This window comes from Syngnathus typhle, linkage group LG2 (genome assembly GCF_033458585.1).
Source record: "Syngnathus typhle isolate RoL2023-S1 ecotype Sweden linkage group LG2, RoL_Styp_1.0, whole genome shotgun sequence".
Classification (NCBI taxonomy): Eukaryota; Metazoa; Chordata; class Actinopteri; order Syngnathiformes; family Syngnathidae; genus Syngnathus; species Syngnathus typhle.
In genome coordinates, this window is record NC_083739.1 from 17805383 (window position 1) to 17828528 (window position 23146).

A 23146-nucleotide genomic window follows, 5' to 3' on the forward strand; every position below is an offset into this window, starting at 1 on the left:
CTGCATTTTGATTTTTGGACAGGTGCAAGTTTCCTTTAGCATATTTGAGAATTTGTCCCCATGCCAGAGTAAGCATTTTTGTGGGCAGAGGGTGTTTTCTATTACTGACACCAGCTAAAGCATTGTAGCATAATTTTGGTGGATTTTATTGAGATGCAGACATCTTCTGACATGTGTGGTGGATGTCATTGAATTTCATTTGATTCACAAATATGACAATAGTATTCGGCAAAACCCTCTGATTGAGGATCCGCTTCCACTGACCTGGAAGCAAGTCGACTGTGTTCACTCCCACCATGGTGCAAACACCCGTTTCTACCTGCACTCTAACTCCACCCATGTCCATCCACCCCTGTAAAGTAGTTGTTTGGGAGATGCAACAATTTCTCCCGACAGGACCATTATTCGTGTAATCAGTCACATGGCTGATTTTGCGTTTATAGCCAATGTAGCTAGTGTAGGCTTGATTCGTGGTCAAGACCCCAATACCTTTGTGACTCACTGCCGACAAGTCGACTTGTGCAAGTTAACGTAAGTAAGCTGGGACTTCATCAACCCTCTCCATGACTCTCAACATTATAAACAGTCAAGAAAACGGATAGCTATACAGACAGACAATGCCTAAATTCTCAGGAGAACACACTTGTTCATCAAATTATTTTTATTTATTGAACATACATAGAACGACATAAAATATTACGGTAAAGTGTGCAGTAGGAACTGAGGCCCTTCATTTTGTCCTGTGTATGCGTTCATGACAGGCAATCCAACATTATTTCATCATAAGACAGCGTTAAATATGAAGGACATCGGTTAAAGTTGTCTATGTCCAGAAAAATAGCAGCTTATGGTCACTGGTGGAGTGGTGGTTCATTCATCTGACTTCCACTCAGGCAGCATGATTCAGTTCTCATTCAGTGATAGCACGGATGTGAGTGTTAATGGTTGTCTGTCTCTATATGTTCCTTGTGATCGACTGCAACCTGTCTAATGTGTCGTCCACATTTTTCCCCACAGTCAGCGAGGTAAGGCTTCACCTCCCATGTGGCGCTGAACAGTACAAGTGGTACAGAAAATGGCTGAATGGCTAGATGGATGTATCAGTACGTCTAATCATGTTGGACAAATGTTCAAATGATGTTTTTGCTGGCAGCTTGTGTGACTATGGAGCTATTCAACAAATTCCCCATCCATTCCGTCTCTCATCCAGAGAACCAGAAGTGGAGGGTGTGAGTGGACTCCATCTAGCCGTATTAGCAGCTAGTCAAAATGTCTTTTCAAAAATGGATTCCAAATCAAAATCTCCTCACGTTCAAGAGTCTGTACGCTTCCAGTGCCTCTTTGCAATCCTCTCCTGACCTGTGCTGTGACTTTAACTCCATCTGTTACACGGTGCATGATGTTAAATAAAACAGATCAGACTCAGATATTGAGTGGCAGTGCATGTACATTTTTTTTTAAAGTGATAAACCTTTGCAAGTGCCCCAAAATGCATAAAATGAGCAGAGCAGCACGTTTCAGAACAAGCGCACCAAGCAAGCATTGAGTCCCACTTGTGTCAACTATTTCTTATGCTGCTGATCATGTGTTGCAAGCTTAAGGGTAACTTCACGTGATTCACATTCCGAATGACCCATGACAGAGCAGTTGCTAAGAGGTAAATACGGTTCAATCCGTGTAGGAATTTCATATTTAAGCCACAACATCAGAAAAAAAATTGCAATGCATAACATACTTTATTTGGTCTTGTTTCGATGTTTTTACAGTTCAATTTGTCAAGACAAAGTGGAAATGTTTGCAATGTAAGCTTTTATGCATCATGTGATAATGTTACTTTAAAAATTCTGCTTTGTGTTGATCAATATCAATGCATGGACTGATATTGAGATGCGCACAGTATAGTAAACAAGATGGTGTGTAACAAAAATTTATTTTGAGCCAAATTGTAACATTTATGATTCACCTCCTTGAATTGTATCGCACCCCGTGTGTTAGGGTGGTGCTCACTCCAATTTATTTTGCAAGAACCACACTGGAGACAAGTTAGGCACCCCGTGTATTGAGATGCGTATCAAATCATAATTTACGAGAATTGCGTTCCAGATATAAATCTGTTTCACGTTGATAATTTGTAGTTTCCTTGAACTAAACTTGGACAGACTGGATTTCGAGACCATTTACATATTGCTGCATATTAATAACCATGACAAAAGCTACAGCCGTACCATATTGAATCCAATCTTAATCCCACTGAATCAAACCGAATCAAATGGTTCCATTTTAAAATCTTTCTATCCTTGGATTATGTAGTACCCCATGTATCGAGAATCATATTGAATCATCTAATGTGGAGAGATGCACAACTCCTAGTAAACAAGATTAGATAGAGGCAGGATGTCCACTCACATGTTCGCTATGATTTTCGAAGGTAATGGATGTTGGCTTCATGCTCAAGAAGTGCTTTGTATAAATTAGTTTAAGTGTTTGGCTAAGGTCAGACACTCGCTGGCAGCTATTAATCAACATTGAACAGACTTCAAGTGTTCCGCAGCTTTATTGAATGTGTCAGATGAGTTGCGGCATGTCCTCGCATGCGCAGAAACAATATTTCAAGGTGGAGATCACGTCATTTAAAATTTGATTACCGTATTTTCCGCACTATTAGGCGCACCGGATTATAAAGCGCACCCTCAATGAACGGCCCATTTTAAAACTTTGTCCATATATAAGGCGCACCGGATTATAAAGCGCACCGGATTATAAGGCGCATAAAATAGAAGCTATACTGCAACAAACTGAGGTTGACTAGGGTTGCGGTATGCATCCACTAGCCAATAACCAACGAGCTCTCTGTAAACAATCGCGTTTCTCAAACGATCTCCTGTAAAATGATCGGAACTGACTAAAGTTTGGTCTAACGCATTGGTACTACTTACCTATGTTTCCCTTCCATATCGATCCGTAGACTTACTCGAAACATTAACAGAGCAGTCTATTTTGACATGAAATAGCCTCGCGCGTATAGCAGCTATCGTTATAGCATTAGCCATCCGCAATTTCCCATAAGCCTCAGCTCGCAATCTCCCATGAGCCTCAGCAAAGTGTAAACAATCGCGTTTCTCAAACGATCTCCTATAAAATGATCGGAACTGACTAAAATTGATCTAACACATTGGTACTGCTTACCTATGTTTCCCTTCCATATCGATCCGTAGATTTACTCGAAACATTAACGGAGCAGCCTATTTTGAAATGAAATGGCCTCGCGGGTACAACAGCTATTCGGTGACGCCCCCTGACTACAGTTGCTGTAATGTTGGGAAGCGATGCGACCTTGTAATTTACTAGTCGTACTAAAACGTACTGAAACATTTTGGCAGAGCACTGTGTACAACCAGTATGGATCAACAAATTCATCAATTGATCCATATATAAGGCGCTCTGCATTATAAGGCGCACTGTGTTTTTTAGTAAAATGTAAGTTTCTAGGTGCACCTAATAGTGCGAAAAATACGGTAATAATGACTTTAAGAAATGTTAGCTTCAGGTTCAAGAAAAACTCTAAAACTGAGTCAAACTCAGAACGCCTGTGCATGGCAATAATTCTCTCACTTGAAATGTCATATAGCTCTGCAAAATATTGTTGAAATTGTAAGATAAATGCTATGGCTAACAAACATGAGGGAAATCCACAAATATTCTCATTTATGAAGTCAATGACCGGGGGTTACCATGGCTACCGCAGGTATTTTATTCTGCTTATCACATGGCCATACTGCTATTTCATTTCAAAGCTAGTGCTGAAATGACGCTGAACTGATTTAAACTAAGCTAAAGAGCAAATGCAAGTTTTGCAATCAGTGTATAATGTATCTTCTTAAATCACATACAACACACTATTAAGAAATATTCTTTATTATTGACACAAATGAAGACATGCAATTGCTGTCACTTATCTAAAAGTTTTTTCTTTATTTTTATCTGGAAATCTTGTCCCATTTTCTCTGCAGCAGTGTTCATATAGTAACTACATCTGTAAACTCTGTAAAACCTCGGTCTAATTTGGTCATTAAACAACTTTTAAATTAAAAACTTCTTTTGTTCTACTTCATAGACATTTCAGTTTTCTCTTCATCTTCTTGTCCCACTTTTGTCAAACGTTTTACTCACATCTTTTCCTGTACGTGTGCTCCGTTTTCATTTATTTATAGAATTTGTTGAGGACAAGATGATGAAAATAGGTATCCTGTCAAATAATTCTTAAACCTGCTATTTGTTTTTAGTTTTGTGAACGTGCAGGGGACTTGTGGGCAATAATGACGCATGAGTGAGTGCGCGTGTGTGTGCACGCGTGAGTGTGTCTGCGCGTATGTGGGCCGTGTCGTAATGTCACATGTGCATATGATTGACTTAGTTCGTGTCAGAGGATTGTGAAGTCAGTGGGATGGGTGCGCGTGATTGTGAAAAGACGCTCCCGACCACATACTTACAGTATGTGTTGTCTGCTCGCATTTTGTCTGTGTGTTTGCCAGGGACTCTAAACAGGGTCTGTATTGTCCTGATAGGGTTGGCAACAGCGCGGTGATCTGGACCACTGTAATCACGGCTGGGCCCGGGATGAAAGACACTATTGACAGAGTGAAGTGTCTGAAGGGAAGCGAGAGAAAGGAATGTGTTGAATTAGAGAATGGGAAGCACCGAGTGAGAGAAGAGACATTAGTGCACTTTATGAAATTCATTTTGGCTAGCAGGTTTGAAATGATTTTCAGCCAGGTTTCCATCATGTGTTACAAATCTATAAAGATTAGTGTGCAACAGTTTGGAATAGTAAAATTTGATTTGCTAGCATTATAGCTATTTAATTAGTTTAACATCATAGCGACCTAACAGTGTAATCAATGGATAGTAGTAAAAACATTTTTTGTTTGTCACCTTCCTGGTATAATCGAAATAAGCGTGCTGTTTGTTCTTTACATTCTGCTGCATTTTCTTATCTGTATGCCTCTGCACACATTAATTCATTTTATATACACACACAACTAATCACAGAGTACAATATTGAGCAACAGCCTAAACATTTAGACAGCCTGTGAATATGCAGAATTTCAGTTGATTTAAGTGAAGGGGATGAAAAGTTTCTTGACCTATTGCGGTGGAGACAAAGCAGGTTGTTGAGGTGGAGGGAGATCTGTATATGGAGCAGTTGAAAGCTATGCTGATCTGGGTGGGTGGAGTCAGATAAGTTAGTTTATTAATACAAGTGTTTTCCCCCTGGAGATCCGATAATGATTCGTCAAAGTCCTTTTTTAGTTCTTGGTGGTCAGAAAGCTTATATCAGATGGTTATGGAGAGAGTGTAATAGTGTTTCTTTAATGTAGAGAGGAGGAGACACATTTTTATAAAGGATAGTTTGAAGATTTCTTGGCTGTTTTGGAGATGATATCTGTGTTAGCGGAACAATTGAGTATCCATTCCCGGCAAGAATGAAATCCTCCGTGCCAAATGAGATAACTATGCTCTGTCAGTCTATCAACGGGCGGAAATGTTTATGGTGACATCCCATTCGCTCAAATAATTTCATTATAATTTGGTTGCTACTCAAATGAAAGAAACATAAAAACTGGGTTATAATATGGTATGGATTGTTGGTGAAAAGTATGGTTACTTTGAGTGGCAACTGGAATTCATCAATCACAATTCATTATGTTCTCTTCTTTAACCCAAGAAATGTATCCGTTTACCAAGAAAAGTGTGTGAAAAGTGCATCTCATGATATTTTTGATAATAGTGGTGTTTCTTTCTTTTTCACAGACCTCGAGGCGGTTGAAGTCAAAGAACAGGCCATGAAGTTGTAAAAAGCGACCCATATAAGAAGAGCAGCCACCTCCGGTTCTATAACGCCTGGAAGAGGCACGAGGAGACTCAAGGCCTCCTTTCCCATTACAGTCATGCCCTCACCTCTCATCTTCCCCATTTCCCTCATGCTCCTCGCCTTGTCCATGAGCTCCTCCTCTTCGCCCTTATCGCTTCTCCAATCTTTCTCCCCACCAGAAGGTGGGCTTACACATTTGGTGGTTAATAATAAATCAGGCGAGATTTACCTGGGCGCAGTCAACTGGATCTACAAGCTGTCGAGCAACCTCACCAAGCTACGGAGCCACGTGACCGGCCCAGTGACGGACAATCCTCGCTGTTACCCTCCGCCAGGTGTCCAGTCGTGCCCTCATGAGCTCGTGCAAACTCCCAATATCAATAAACTTCTGCTGCTTGATGATGCCCACAACCGCCTAATTGCCTGCGGGAGTACTTCGCAGGGAATTTGCCAGTTCCTCCGTCTGGATGATTTGTTCAAACTGGGCGAGCCCCATCACCGAAAGGAGCATTATCTATCCAGTGTTGCTGAGGCAAGCACAATGTCCGGGGTAGTGATCTCCCCAGATGCTTTTGGCGGGGGTGGGAAACTTTTCATTGGGACTCCCATTGATGGCAAGTCAGAGTACTTTCCAACACTGTCCAGCCGAAAATTAATGTCCAACGAGGAGAATGCGGACATGTTCAGCTTTGTCTACCAGGATGAGTTTGTATCGTCACAGCTGAAGATTCCATCGGACACACTCTCCAAATTCCCGGCATTTGACATCTACTACATCTATGGCTTCAACAGTGAGCAGTTTGTCTATTATTTCACTTTACAGCTGGACACAAAACTCACTTCGCCCGATGCCGGCAGCGAGCAGTTTTTCACCTCCAAGATCGTACGGCTTTGCGTGGACGATCCCAAGTTCTACTCCTACATTGAGTTCCCTATTGGCTGCACCAAGAATGGCGTGGAATATCGCTTGATCCAGGACGCTTATTTGGCTCGACCGGGGTCCCGTTTGGCTCAATCACTTGGTATTCAAGAGCACGAGGAGGTTCTTTTTGCTGTATTTGCCCAGGGCCAAAAGAACAGAGCCAAGCCACCCAAGGAGACGGCTTTGTGTCTCTTCACAATGAGACAGATAAAGGAGAAGATTAAACTAAGGATTCAGTCGTGCTACAGTGGAGTGGGCATACTCTCCCTGCCCTGGTTGCTCAACAAGGAGCTGTCCTGCATCAACTCGGTAAGTGTGTGATCCTGACTGTTTCAGCGCTGCCTGTTTGCAGCTGTGTCCACATGTGTCTGTTTGATCAAGCTGCTTCTTAGTTCCCGTATCAGCTTAATGGAGGTTCTACAACACCGTTGAAGTGGTCACATATCCAAGCATAGTGTTTGAAATAAAATTGGGCATCTTAAGTGGACGACAAATCATGGGAAACTTACTATAAAGTAAAGTGGGTATAGAAAGTATACCACCTAGATCCCTTTGTCTTTCACCAATGTTTTTCCAAGTACTAGTTGCTATCTTTAAGCTTCTCTAAAATAACTGATGTCAACACTTTCAGTGCTACTTTGTTTACAATTTATCCAGAACCAGAAAGCCAAGTCCGACTCAACAAAAATAAGTTGTACTTTTACGTCTGGATTGAACTATCAAATGGAATTGTGGCTATGATTGTGAAATTTGACCACTGTTCCATTCCAGTGGTCTAATTTAACAACCATAGCCACAATTCTGTTTAATAGTTCAACCACAAGCCAACAAATGCCTTACATTCCCCATAATTGTATGCTTCAAATATATAGAAGTAAACATGCAATACAGTGTCATATGCAACAAATATGCTATTAGGGATCATTTCATATATACGTATATTTTGAATGTTTTTCAGTAGTGTCTGTAGTCTCCCTGACTCTTGTCTAATTCATGCAGTAACTTGCACGGGACCTGCAAAAAAAATGAAAAATAATAATAGTTGTAATAGAGTATATTATGGAGAAGAAATTTGGGCCGCTGTAATCCCTACTAGGAATATTCCACACAATCCACAATGTCTTGTCTTGCCCTTTCCTCATAGATGAGCATTATGAGTGCCCTGTATCCTCATGAATAATTCAACTGGTTTCACCTCCTGTTATTCAGTCGATTCTCCGTAACAGCCTGCTATAAATCTCTGAACTATTCTCCACCTCTCTGTCCCCATCATATCTTTCCTCCTGTGCTCTTTTTGCCCTCCCATTCTCTTTAGTGTCTTCCAATCCAGCCTCATTATTTGCATGAAGATTTCATTCATTTAACCAGTCTCATTCAACACTTGCCTGTTTTTGACCTCCCCAATTCATCCTTTGACTTCCTCCATCTTTAATATAGCAAACTTAAACATCATTCATAGCGCCTTTTACTCCTTTTGTGCCTGTCTTTGTCGTGCTGCTACCACCGCATCCCCTCGTTTTATCACCTACTCGTTCTGACCTCGTCTTGACTTTCCGCTGAGTGATGAGGTAAAGAGTGACTTAGTGCGTAAGCCGGCGTGCGAATGTGATCTGAAAACACAATGCAGGGAGAACAGCTGATGCAATGAAAGAGGGGAGTGGGTTGATAGAGACTGATGGAGACTGAAAAGAAGTTGATAGAGAGGGATATCGAAGGGGAAGAGGCTACAACTGCTGAATTATTATTGAGATGGTGCGTGGAGAACAGAGTGAAGGATTGAATGTTAAATAGGTGCATGAGCATGTAAAGACCAGAAAGGACTCATATTATGCCATTTCTTTAAACGAATTAGAACTGTTCCCAGATGTCTCTCGAGGGGCTCTCCTGTCATGCAAATGAGTCACTGCTTACCCCACCCTCTTCTACTGCGAGGTGTGCCAGTGCTACTGTAGATTTTTCTTACTCTAACAACTACATGAATCCTAGGAAAAACACTAAAGAGCGTCACATACACAAGAATGTCATTGAATGTTCAATTACTTTGAACTTTGTCGTTTTCCAATTGCTTTTTTGTTGTACGCAGGTAAAATAGTCACGCGTTTCTGAGAAAGAAAACACATTACAGCCATAATATATTTGTAATGTTGCAACTGCAAGCTACGGTATAATATATTCATAATATATACATAGCTTGTGTTGGGTGGAATCCTCGTACACTAAAAATGAGACCCCGAAAATGGCATGTTTGTTAAACTATCAATATTGCCACATCAAAGAGAGCAGGTAATTTTTTTAATACATACAATACAACATACCGTTATTTATGCAGTGCTTTCACACCAACTTTGACTGTAACAAAGCACTTTACAAAAACATAAAATAACAATGCAACAATCCCATAGTGCTTAATTTCTGTTTTATTTGCTGCAAAATCTTCCACTATACCCAACAGGTCACATTTGTGTTATGTGGTCAGAATATTCCTGCTAATTTCATTTACATTTGAAGAGCGTCATGGCTGACACAGGGCAATAAATGCTTTACATCTCTGTCACGAGCTCATTGGTGATGTGCAAGCTCCATGTGGCCTTGTAGTCTGAAGCGTACTTGTATGCTTGCAATTATGCAAATAAGCTTACAGTTACATGATTGTCCTTTATGGCCATCTGTCGTTTTGCCTGCGATCGATCAAGGTCATGTCAGACGCACTCGCTCGGGGACACGGCTGTGACAAATTTATCATCTTAAAGGCATGTTCAGACATTCCTGAAGAGAGATGCTAGCCTGACAGCTCGTTGCCTCTGTCGTCATGCCAGGTGGAAACTTTCAAGCGGGCCTTTTTCAAGAGACAAGGTCGTGCTCAGTCAGATAAAAATCCTCCCTCTTCACAAACTGGTCCCCATCAAATGCAATCAATATTATACATACTGTAAGACATTTTCTACACAACTCATTTTATTAGTACCATTTATCTGTTGGCACGAGTATTGGTGTTCTCAATAAGTTTTATAGTCCCTCAGCAAAGCAAAACAACAATAAAAACAACAAAAACAACAAAATAATAAAGATATAATGTAATTTTAACAATTTATTGAGCAGATATCCAAACCTAAAATTGAAATTCGACACTCTTTGGTGTCAAACATAGTTTTGTGATGGGCCACTTAATAGTTATGGCCTTCCTCATTGAGCCCTCATCAAGGTGAAACCAAATAAATGTTTAATCATCTCATCCTATTATTACATCTACACAACAAATTGATGGCCTAGTTGTTTTGAAATCAGAAGTCAAGAATAATTGTTTGATTATTGTACAAGTTACTCTAAAAAGGCTAAGAAAAAGTTTTTGCAAAGTCACAATATCGTTGTTTATTACATATGAGAGTTCAATATTTTGAGAAAGAGTTTAACGTGAGTCATGGAAGTTGACACACACAATTTGCTTTTGCTGGCCACATAAAACTATGTGGTGGGCTAGATGTGGCCCCTGAGCCTCGAGTTTGACACCTGCCTCCAAGAACATGTCAATATGTCAAACGTCCTTGATAGACACATATTGTAAATTACATTTTTCTGCTCACTATCCAACTTCTTTTTTTTTTAAATCGAAAGCCCGTCCAAATCACTGATGCAGCAGGTGCTGGCAGCCGCTCCAGCTCCATGGTCATGTGCTTTGAGCCATGGTCATGTGCTTTGAGCCATTTTCACACTGAGGCAGTAAGCAATAAGCATGGTCACAATTGAAAAGGCAATATCAGCTATCCCTTTATTTGTCTCTGAAATTCCAGAATCTAGTGTCAGTACATAAATTGGGTACTGTTGCGGACATGCATTTGAAAAATAATAGAAATAAAATGATGATATAGTAACAGTATGATTTGTAGATTTAGATTTTACTGGATGGAGACAAAAGTGAGTTCAGCAAATTCAAAACAGTTTTTGTCCCACAGTCTGGCAAAATTAAGAATGGCTTGGTCATATTTTTGGAAATAGCTCACAGAAGATTTATTTGGTTCTAATTGGTGATTGGTTCTAATTGGTTCTAATTCTACTTGGTCTAGTTTCACACTTGATAGGCAGGCAGGCACACCAGAGTCCCAATATTTTTTATACCATCCAATCAATAAAAAAATAAATTAAGATAGTCTACTAAGGGACTTTGGATATAAATTAGAAGCCCTACAGAAAAATATACACAAAATTGGAGACTGGAGAGACTCTACATTACTATTGTTGTCCCACCTACACTTAACCGTACAGAACACACAGTCAAACATGTATGATCTTTAATAATGTTTGTGTTTATCGCATACTTAAGTTTTTTAACCTTAAAACTAATTACATTTCACAACCTAGGGGGAGCCAACCCACAAAACAACCCATTGTCTGTTGCCCTTTCCCGAGGTCTCAACGGACGTATTTTTGTAAAGGCTATTTCACAAAGCTATAGGGTTGTGTCTTTCATTTTTCAAGGACAAATAAAGCCATTCACATCACAACGCTGTGAGAAGTAATGATGCTTGTGATGCATTCGTATTACGCTTCTCAGATTGAAACCTCTCAGTGTAGCATTATCTTCATTTTGAAGGGCAGCCTGCTCTTGGAACTACTTGCTGACTGTTCACTGAACTTGTTTTTGAATAGCGGCTCATCTATTGTTTTGTTTTAGTGATGAGTTCCCCATACATGTTCTCTAGTGAGCTGTAACACCTTGATTACACCCGGGGGGGGGGGGGGGGGGGGGTTGTCCATTTAATTAATTGCATCCATTCCATTTTGGTGACCTCACAAATTTAATCAGTGTTAGTGGTTATCAATTACCGTATGGTACTCTCGCTTACAATAGGCTGATTTGTTTTTGTGCTTTTTTTTTTTATATGATGTCATTTACACCACATTGTCACATAATTATTGTTAAGTGATAGATACTTTACTTACACTTTATTAATCATTTGTCAGTTATGTTCCATAGGAACGTTTGCGTAACAACGGCTCAGTAAATTGTGCTCAACGTCAACGAGTCAACCCAAACAAATTTGTTGGAAAATCTCGACTTTTCTTTTAAAATCACGAGATACTATATTACAAAATACTCTTTCAAACTCCACTGATTGAAATTGGCTATGAGATTTCTTTTAATGATCAAAATAATTCACAAAGGTTTTCATAAATCTTTTAAAATTTGTTATAAAATTTTGAAAAGAAGAATGTGCACTCCTCTATGTTGAGTTGTTAAAAACATGCTGCAAAAAACATGCAAGCTTACCCCCTAAGTACCAAATTTGATACAGAAAAATTATGAGAATTTTATTTTAACCAGCTTCTTCTTCTTCCAATACTCGACACAATGAATTACGATTACTCTTGAAAGTATCTCTTGTTTGTCAAGATATACAAACAACAATGATCTGAATGATGTACTAACTACAGTTGTAAGGGCATTGAACTTAAGAGTTTCAGTGAAGTTGGTGCCCTAATGGGTGTGGCTCAAAAGGCAGGTCTGTCCCTTTTGCCTCCTCGTGTTGCCTCGTTATTGAAAAGAGGCCAGTGTTGCTCTGCTGGGAGTTAAAGTGCCGGGTGACCTTCTCCGGCTGTGGGCCGCCATCCAGCTCTACAGCTCTTTAAGCGGGCAGACGCGGCTGCAGCCAAACCCACTCAGAATGTCAAATGAGACGTATTCAGAAATGGCGATGCTATCTTTTTTCTACGTATTTGCTAACGGTTGTCTGTACCTCCTATTTTGTGTGCCTTTTAAAGAGGCCATGTGCAAGACAAGCAAGAAAACAAACTATCATTGGTTACTTCCTTATTTGCTCTGGATTAGTTTCCTTCTCTTCTACTCCTTCTATTAATATTTATCAGTGTTGATTACTGTTGTTCAAGATTACCGTCTATCTTAATGGCCTTTTTGTATATGCCGCCTTCCTGGCAGCTGACAAGTGTTTATGTGTACAAGAGTGCACGTCAGTGTTTGTTTCCATCTGTTTCATGCTTCGTTCTTCCCCTGTAGTTCCTACTTTATCTTCGGTCTCATTAGAGTTGTCTTGTGCCGCAAAGGATGGATCACCCACATTGCATCATGCTTTGGGCCTCCTGGGTAGGGAATATCATGGCTCCAATGGCTGAGTTTACATCATGCGGGCTAATTTTAATTTTGATATCTCCCACTGCGATATTGTGTTTATGAGTTAAGTTACAGTCCAACTTGTGAAAAATTTAAACATAACAGTGGAACACCTTCGAAAGTGACATGTTTTCCGGTCGGCATTGTTTTCCCATCATCAGCAGACGGAAGTCAGTAGTCCGTGGGCAAGATGGGGAAAAATGCTGAATGGAAATAATGCAGTGCAGACATAAAAAACAAAATGAGGGAAAATAAACGTTTACCTAGTTTTTAAACGTATTGTTATAATTTAACGGAAATGACAAAAAAGCGTGCAGTCTTTGTTGGGTGAGTGATTTGAAATCACCTTTTTGTGCTTCCCATGTGGCACTTCACACATTTAGATAAAGATTTCAGACAAGATTCCAATTAATTTTCATTGGTCCCATATAATCTAATCCATAATTTGTCTTGCGTCAGAGTAGGGTTAGGTAAATTGTCAAAACATTTCTATAGGGTTCTATATGTTTTAATGAGATGTTGTTTTCTCTTCATTGTCTTGAGGGATATCGCAGCATGACACTGCAAAATGTTACACAATGTGAGGCATTCTAATGATGTCCGCTGTGACATGCATGGGTTTCTCTTGTGATTTGCGTATTTTGTGTGAAATTGCCCCCATTTGTTGGTGATTCTCGATTGGACCATTTATGAGTAGCGCCTGTGGAGCAAATGTTTGGCACACTGTTGTTTTTTTGTTAACTCAAGCACATGACAGCATGGATTAATGGCCACTGTTGATTTACAAAAATCTCAGCTTGTTGTGCATTTTGAGTATTTCAGCACTTAGAAAGTTAATTACACACGAAAAATATTTCTCTCTCGAGATTGGTAACTCTGTAAACATAACGACCTTTTCTAAACTTTCTAAATTATTGAATAATGTGTGATGACTAATACAGTGTATAAACATTTATTGACAACTAACAGTATAAAGTGCATTTCATATACAAGCTTATAAACAACATTAAAGGCCATAAACAACATTTAAAGGCAAAATAATATAAGATATTTAAAAACCAGAAAGACTTAAGACATTTAAAAGCAAAGTAGAGGACTACCGTGACTAAAAGACCATACAGCGCAAGAACATGATTTTGGAAAAATAGATTAGAGATGTAGCCTATATCATTCAAGGAAATGGCACCTTTTAAGGACTGGCAAGTTCATTCATGTGTATGTAAAATGACTGGTACTTCTTGCATCATACCATGTCAAACTCGGCCATACCATATCAAATTGAATTTAATCCCATTGAATCGATCAGAATCGAGTCATTCCATTTTAAAATCGAACTGTCCTTGAATCGATCACATTCCGTGTATTGAAATACGTAGCAAATAAGCTTATATTGGTGAGATGCACAGATGCTCTGCTCTGATGTATTACTCACAAATTAAGCTTTTGATATTCTGTAATTGAATCACACTTAATCATCTTTTAAGACTGGTGCAGACAAGGCGTTGTCATCAGCGCTCGGTACCATCAGCCCTGGTCAGCATTGGCCAAACGATGTTCTACAAGGCCCTACTTAAACTGCCTGCAGCCCCTAGGGGGCGTTTTTCCCTACTATCTTGTCATTCTGCTGTGTTGAGGGAAATGCATTTGTGATTTAAAAAAAATAAGGCATTTGCCTTTATAAACATAATAAATCCGCTAATCCTTTTTCGTCTTAATCAAGTGTGATCCCAATATAAGAAATAAATAGACTTTCATTCATTAAACATTTTGTGGTTATAGGTGCAAATGTACCAAGCTGCAGAGTTGTATGTACCTGCGTGTTAAGATTGTCTGTGGAAACTCTTCTGTGATTGCAGATTTGAGCCTCACACTTTTGGGTGAGCTCCCGTAGTGGTCTGTTGTAGTTGTAATTGGATTATGGCTGTCAGGAATGGCTTTAGTTGCGATTACACAGATTACGCTCTGCTGTGCTCGGATGGGCAGCACAACTTTAAGAGCATCATCTGGTTCGTGTTACAGTGCATAGAAAGAGCAATTTGGCTTAAGGGAAGCTGTAATGCAAGACGGTATGGAGTGTCATTTCTGTTTCTACTCTTTGCACGAGACAGCGTCTGGCTCAGTTTTTGTTGTTGAATTTATCCCAAAGGTTTTAGACAGGATGGAGGTCAATTTCTTTGACACCAAATTAATTCAAGCATGCCTTTAAGGTTCTTGATTTGTGCGCGGGGTCACAGTTGTGCTGGAACAGAAAAAAAAAACTTCCATACCTGTTTTTTACACTTGGAAACTGGTTTAAAATATTATAATAGTATCAAAATATACAGAATAATTATTGATTATGATCTAGTGTATAGTTTCCCATTACTTTTGTCCATATGATTCCATTGTTGCAACTCCAAAGATGATGGCCACGCCTGTTTCTAGGCAAGAGAAAGAAGAAGGAATTGAAGAGAATAGAAAGATTGTGAAACAATGAAATAGATAAAATATGTAAACACTTACATCACGGCTTGAAAACAGTGGAATACATCAAGCTGCAAAGTAAATGCTGAAATGCTCTCTCGCACTTTTGCCTGCAGCTTTTTATGTCCCGCCATAACTCTCCCGATTTGACTCAAAACAAATCAACCAAAACAACTTGCTGAAATGTCATTGTGCCTTCCTTTTAGTCTTGAGCTATAATAAATTAATAAATATGTTCTTTCCCAAATTGGATGGCACCACTGAAGTACCTACCTTATTTCACATTTGTCAGCCTCCATGAACCAGGAATCAGCCACCATTTGAGAAAATAATATAACGCAAATAAAAATTCTCCAGTTGTTTTTCCCACTTATCTTCTGTTTGACGAGCACTGCATATTTTGAAAGTCAACCAGTAGACTTTTAAAATATGCAAGGTATTTTTATGCAACACACCAAGTGAGGGCCCAAGGATTTTGCACAGTACTGTATGTTATGTTGCATGCTTAGTAAATATACTTCTGCTAATCATGTGCTTTGGATGCCCCGATAGCATTAAAACGTCAGTCAATTCACTTGGTGTGCACAGAACAATGGTTCGCTAATATTAGTTAATTAATACAAATCACTGTTGATGTGCGTTATCCGCTGCTTGTATTCAATATACGAGATGTGCATGTAATGTGTAACGTAGCCTAGTTTTAAGATGCAGACACATGTTATATAGATGTGGATATTAAGTTGAAGCAATACACCTTTGTCTATTTAATTCGACACACTTCTCTTGGACATACTCACAGGCACGCACACGCACACACACACACACGCACACACACACACACACACGCACGCACGCACGCACGCACGCACACACACACACACGCACGCATACATTTTAAAGCGCGTGTGTGAGTTGGGAGCTCAAAGCCTCAAGTGCCCCCCATCTGTTAGACAGATGTTTAACATCCCTGCTGCACCTCCTGCCCTGTCACACATGTGCAAACATACATAGACTTCCTTTACACCGCACACGCACGCGTGCACGCACGCATGCACATACTTTCTTCATCAGTAACCAATTAAAGAGTAGATCTTGGCTCATTGGGGCGAACCGAAGACCATCACTTCAGTTGTGTTCTCCACCTGCAGTGCCAGGTCACAACAAATAGCTGGACAAAAGTATTTTGTATGTTTGCCCGTGTGTGTGCACGTATGTGTGCATGTGCATACTCATGCGTGTGTGTGTGTGCGTGTAAGTGTATTTGTTGTTGATGTATTTATCCAGTTTGTCAGCACACCCTCTTCTATATTAGAAAGGAGGAATCAACATACCGTAATTTCCGGACTATAAGGCGCACCAGACTACAAGGCGCACCTTCAATGAATGGCCCATTTTAAAACTTTGTCCTTATATGAGGCGCACCGGACTATAAAGCGCACCATTAATGCATCATGTCAGAGTTTTAATCCAAATCAAATCATTCTCCATTTTCGCTTTTTTATTTCAACTTCAGACGCAACAAATTACTTAATAATCACAAAATAATGATCCATAGTCTTTTTGATTCATGATTCATAGTCTTCAGCGGGCCACTTATGATTGATTTCATGACACAATGCTTCGGGCCAGTTTAAATTTAGGAATTTGGTCCATATATAAGGCGCACCGGACTATAAGGCGCACTGTCGGCTTTTGAGAAAATTTTCGGGTTTTAGGTGCGCCTTATAGTCCGGAAAATACGGTATATTGAAATGCATAATTCAAAATATAAGTCTCATAAAATATGCCAAAGTCTTGATTTTTTTTTCTGAAAATAATATTCAAATTCTGATTTGTGTATGCATTTTTTTATGTTCCCTCCTCTAATACAACTGATTCAAATCAATTAGCCAGATATTTTACATAATACATTGTTTATTTGTTTACTGACGCTCTGCTTTACAAATGACACAATTTCCAAATCCTCTATGGTTGGATTGTGCAAATATGATTGTGCACAGTACTGGCCATAATAGATCTGATGTGTTTTGCGCAGAAAACTATAGCAAGGTCAGTGCTGCAGGCAACTCTTAGGACTAAATCGAAACTCTTTCTTCATTGAATCTAATTAGCGACGACAAGTGCACTGTTGGCCCTTCGTCTTATTCCAGGTTTCCCCTCCTTGTTTCCCGTCTTCACCCACTCTCAGTCTATATCGCAACACACATTCATCATTCAAGACTTTGGTAAAGGCTCTGCGCATGTGTGTGTTTGAGTTTGTGTGCGTACGAACCACGTGTGTGAGAGAGATGCCTGGGGCTACGCTGTGGCTACATACAGCAGCGGTCTTGGGCAAGGACAACACGAGGGACTCTGTCCTTGTGTCACCAAAGGTGTTCTTGGTTGTAATAATGCTGTGTATGGCTAAAGCTAAAACTAATAATAGCACCATCAGCCCACGGGGACAAGTGACATAACATAGGTGGACACTACAGTTTTTAATGGGTAGCGTCCTTCCACTGGGCGAGGTTGGTGGTCAATTCAGTTTGCATGTGAGTGAATGTGAACATCGATGTTTGCCCAAAGAAAGATCACCTCAAATCTGTCAGCATCTAGACTCTGTTTACAGCAAGGGTTCTCAACCTGATCTTGGGAGTATGCAAAATTAGTAAATAATGAATAATTATGTAATATTAGTTAAATAGGCAGACTGCCAGTCAAACAATCAGAAAACAAACCTTACTCCTCCCTACCTTAGCTTTGGCCAATTATAGGCTGATATGTACATAATGTCATCACATAAATCTAACATCCCTGCATGTACAAAACATTTTTAACTAGTAATGATGAACAAATATTTCATAAAATTCAAATGAATCTGAATTCCCTTTCTATTAAACCGATAATGAATATTGAGGATGAATTAAATAATTCAAATTCATTTCAGGGGCGGCTCGGTACGGCACTGGTTAGCACGTCCGCCTCACAGTTCGGAGGGTGCGGGTTCGATTCCACCTCCGGCCCTCCCTGTGTGGACTTTGCATGTTCTCCTCGTGCCTGCGTGGGTTTCCTCCGGGAACTCCAGTTTCCTCCCACATTCCAAAAACATGCTTGGTAGGCCAATTGAGCACTCCAAATTGCCCTGAGGTGCAGATGGTTGTTCTTCTCTGTGTGCCCTGCGATTGGCTGGCAACCAGTTCAGGGTGTCCACTGCCTACTACCCGATGACTGCTAGGATAGGCTCCAGCACGCCCGTGACCCCCGTGGGGACAAGCGTTACAGAAGATGGATGGATAAAAATTCATTGCATTCATTAGTCATTTTTCAAGAGTGAAAAGAAAATGTATAGTATTAATATAAAGTGCTTTTGGGGCATTTAACAAGAGGTGCATTATTACGTAAGTTCATTTTTTTGGGGGGGAAAACAAAAGGTGCTTCTTTGTTTGTATGTTTTGTTTGATAAGAATATACACTGTAGTAATTTTTGGAGGCTAACAATGTCCTTTTCAGAAGAATGTATTGTAATTTTATTTTTTTTCTTGAAAATTGGCAACTTGGTTGTAGAATGTTTTTAGCCTTTTTTTTTCTTATTCCCATGAGAAATATTCAGTTTGGCTCTGAAATATTGGTTAACTTCTATTAATTTTTTCCTAGTCATCTCCGGATGTTTTTGTTTTTCTTGCTTGACTCCAGTCTCATGACCAAGCCCACTTGATTACCATGAAATTCTGACAATGGCCTGCTGAGTTCACACATGGGCTTATAGATGTTGAACGATGAAGCTGGCAGGGTAAAGTTTGTTTTATGTCTGATCCTCCCGGTTCTCTTTACTGCCTCAAAGTACAGGCGGATTCTTATCCGTCATCTCATCTCACAACATCAGGGAGACGTTTTACCATGCCAAATTCATTCTGGAGCATGACAATCACACTCCAACAATGCTGCCAGAGTCCTACAGTACGATAATCGGTGAGAAAGAGAGCAAAGGGTCCTGCAGCAGATGGTGGAAACCCCCCCCCTGAGCCTTGATCTCAACATTGTCCTGCCTGGCAGATTATAGGAGCACTTTTTGGCAAACGGATATTTTTGTAGGCTTTTTGCACTCTAGAACAAGCATAACTAATATTTCACACATCCATTCTTTATTCTACTGATTCAAAAGGTTCATGCAAATGTCTTCCAAAATGTTTAAATCGATTCCTGTTATAGAGGTTCAAGCAAAAAAAAAAAATCAGTATTCTCAAAGCGTGCCTCAGTAGAAACTGTTAGCAAGGATTGATCACAAGGTTGTGCATTGCCTAATTCTATAGATACCTACTAACCGTGTCTTTGTTAGCACTATCATATCCCTCATGAAATACCATAAAAACAAACAAATTAAAATAATGATTATAATGTAATTATTGATCACTTTATTTCACACGTAGAGTTGAATGATTGGTTCAACGAAGGGTGTAGATGGTTTTAGCAGCAAAAATGTGAACATGTATGACTTACGCCATTACTTTAGGAGGGTGACCATGTTTACATTGTGGTCATATTTTCACAGTTTATACTCAAAAGTTGAGTACATGCAGGGGATCTGAAAATATTTGTGGGGGCTTCTTTCACTGTCTGTTGTTCAAATATTACCTGAGGAGTCAAGTAAGGGTTGCTGCTGTTCGCCTTTAGCGTCATTTGCGAAACTGCATTCGGTGTTTTTCCTGTATGTTTTCCCCACTTTTGTTTGTTTTGTGAATAAAATGAGAGAGTGGCATTCCGATTTTCACTTTATTCTCAACAATGAAAACTTCAAATTTCTGCGCAATTGAAAATCTTTTATATTGGAGAGACTAACACACTGAATTTTTTTTTTTCATCACCTTGAAATTAATATTACTCCTGACCAAGGTTAAAGCAAATGGAAGACAGTAAAGAGAAACAAAACAAAACAATTAAAGAGAAGCTAGGGACAAATGAACCGATATTATTTTAGTAACGCAAGGTGTACACCAAGATCCTTCCATCTAATTTCTTTTCCACTCAAATGCTTTTTAAAACTTGTATCTCACTGAACAGTGAAGCTTTGCACACGTAACAAATGTTGATATTCCTTCAGGGTTCTTAAAAGCTTGATAACAATTGCAAACAGATTTTGTTGAACTTGCATAAAGATTTTACCAGAAGAGTTGGCATCACCATTCAAAATCAATCATTTTGTTTTTGAAATCCCAAAACAAAAAGGCACTCATTTGTTTGAACTTAAATCTACAATCTCTATCCCCAAACAATTACAATAATCCAAGAAATATGACATTTTAATCCACATCATGATACACACAATGATAATTGGTAAAGTGACAGTGGTCTAATGGATTGTTGTGACACATGACATGCATCACATGTAGGATTTGATTTAAAATAATAAAATTGACCCTGGTGGCTGAAAGTGTTGCAGTATGTCCTCTGTGAGTTAGTGAAGGGCTAATGATAGAGCGCGTTGGCTACAGGAATTACACGTCTACACGGCCCACAACTGTGAGCAGATGTCAGGTCTGTGTGAGGCCACATTTGTCTGCAGACACGATGCCTGAATGCTCCGCTGTGCCTCGGTCTGAGCTGTTGACTCTATGGTAATGATGCAAGTCAGTCTAAACATAACAAACCATTAGCATCCTCAGCATGCCGGCCAAAGTGCTGTGAAGATGGCGATCGCACTCCTGTGTGTGTGTGTGTGTGTGTGTGTGTGTGCGCGCCGTTGTGTGAGTGAGCACGACAGACACCGGGAATGCAGATTAGTTTACATGTCTGGCTCCCTGCAGTTCATTAAAGTGATTTTATAGATGCACATACATAAATGGTTTGGAAAAAAGGTTTGGAAAAAGGAGGCCTGGGTTTAGAGCTGCAGACTCTTTATTTCAATACATATTTGTGTGCATGTAGAGACAAGCTCTCAACATTCAAATATACATCCAACAATGTTAGTCTTGTTGCTGGGATTGTAGGGCACACTAGAACCAGCACCTTGAAGAGCCCTCTGCAGTTTCGTTGTACCTCCAGTTTGTTGTTGTACAATGATGATTGACTTTTTGCTTGGGAAAGAGTCTGTGCTGGCCCGTGAAGAGTGCAAATCCTCATATAAATGAAGTGCATTGAAATGCATTTGAGGAACTGAAAATAATGGGAAAATTGGGATGAATTTAGAACTTAGAAAACCTTACCCTAACTAATAATAATAATAATAATAATAATAATAATAATAATAATAATAAATAAATCAGTAAATTTTTATTTTTTTTAAAAGTGATTCCGCTGAATCCTGCGGGCTATGTGGAAAGGAGACATGACAGCCGTGTGGAGAATACTTTAAGCCATGTATGGGAATTATAATTGCCAATTATGTTCCCAAAATGGATTATATACTCTGGCTGCTACAGAAGCTGCGGGCCTACGAGTTGTGCTGGAAGGGGCAACCTGCAAGTTTCTTGAGGCCTGTTGCTGCTGCTCGGCTTCGTCTCAGCCAACGGCACTCCCGTCAGGAAGTCGCTATAGCGTAGGACGTTGAGTAAAGTTCTATTTCACAACTTTCCAGATCTATTTTTCTTTTTACTCACTTTATTTTGTAGTTTAGACACGGAGATCTGCCATCCAAAGGAAAAAGTCAAATATAAGTAGTTAGAATGAAAAAAAAAAAAACAGTAGTGTGAATGTGAATACACACAGTATTCATCCTACTACTATACCAGTTTAAACTCAGTATTCAATATTAGATCCTCCTTCAATAGTTAAATCTGTTCGAGACAGCCACAGTCAAAATAGCACCCATCTATCCATTTTCTTCACTGCTTGTCTTTATTTGTAGCGTGGGTAAGGTCAAAACTACAGGGTCGGGCAAAATGATTTGACACATTTGTAGGTTTAATAAAATGCAAATAAATTAAATAAACAAAAACGTTTTTTTTTTTTTTAAAGTTAATTTATTTCCATTTTATTAAACCTACAAATGTGTCAGATCATTTTGCCGGACCCTGTAGATCAGTGACTGTAAGTCAATCACATATTGACAAATAACGATTCACACTTGTGTGTATAGGCAATTTGGACTCTTCAAAAAACCTAACGTGCATGTTTTAGGAATATGGGAGGAAGACTCAGACTTGAACAAAACCAACACAACCACAGCAGTGAACATACAAATGCCACACAAGAAGGCCGGAAATGAGCTTCAAGCCTTGGAGTGCTCATCTGCGAGAGAGCTGTGCTAACAATTACCTCAACCTGCTGCCCAGTCCAAATAGCAGCATCATATATGTTTTTCCTTTTGGGAAATGTTACTTATTCATGTCTTGCTATTTATACTTTCACTGTGCATGATGTACGTGCTCGCATGCCATGTGTGTGTCCACTATAACTACCAGAATAAATCCAATTACCATTGTATCACTGTTACATTTGTCATTTGTCCCCACGAAAACACCGATACAGTTGATTGTCAATTACTCATGTTGGAGTCAAGCAAACATCAAGCTATCACCTTCTTTAAATGATATGCCTATTATACACATGCCCACATGCCAAGGTACGCACACACGCACGCACGCACGCACACACACACACACACACACACACACACACACACACACACGCACACGCACACGCACACACACACACACAATCTTTCAAGTAAATCAGCTGTGACATAGCATCGCACTTCCCCGTCAATGGACATATACATGTCACACTGTGATTATAATATGCTAATTTGACCTACAATTTTACTTCCTGTCATTTGCACCTCTCTTGATTG

At 39.6% G+C, this 23146-nt stretch overlaps 1 protein-coding gene across 1 annotated transcript in view; it reads left to right on the forward strand.

The window, feature by feature from the left end:
* LOC133170643 (plexin-A1-like) overlaps positions 1-23146 on the forward strand; it is a 164230-nt gene that overhangs the window by 22856 nt on the left and 118228 nt on the right. The window contains exon 2 of the mRNA XM_061303721.1: positions 5812-7103. Coding sequence (XP_061159705.1) covers positions 5949-7103 — 1155 coding nt within the window. The 5' untranslated portion in view covers positions 5812-5948. The remainder of the gene's footprint in view (positions 1-5811; positions 7104-23146) is intronic.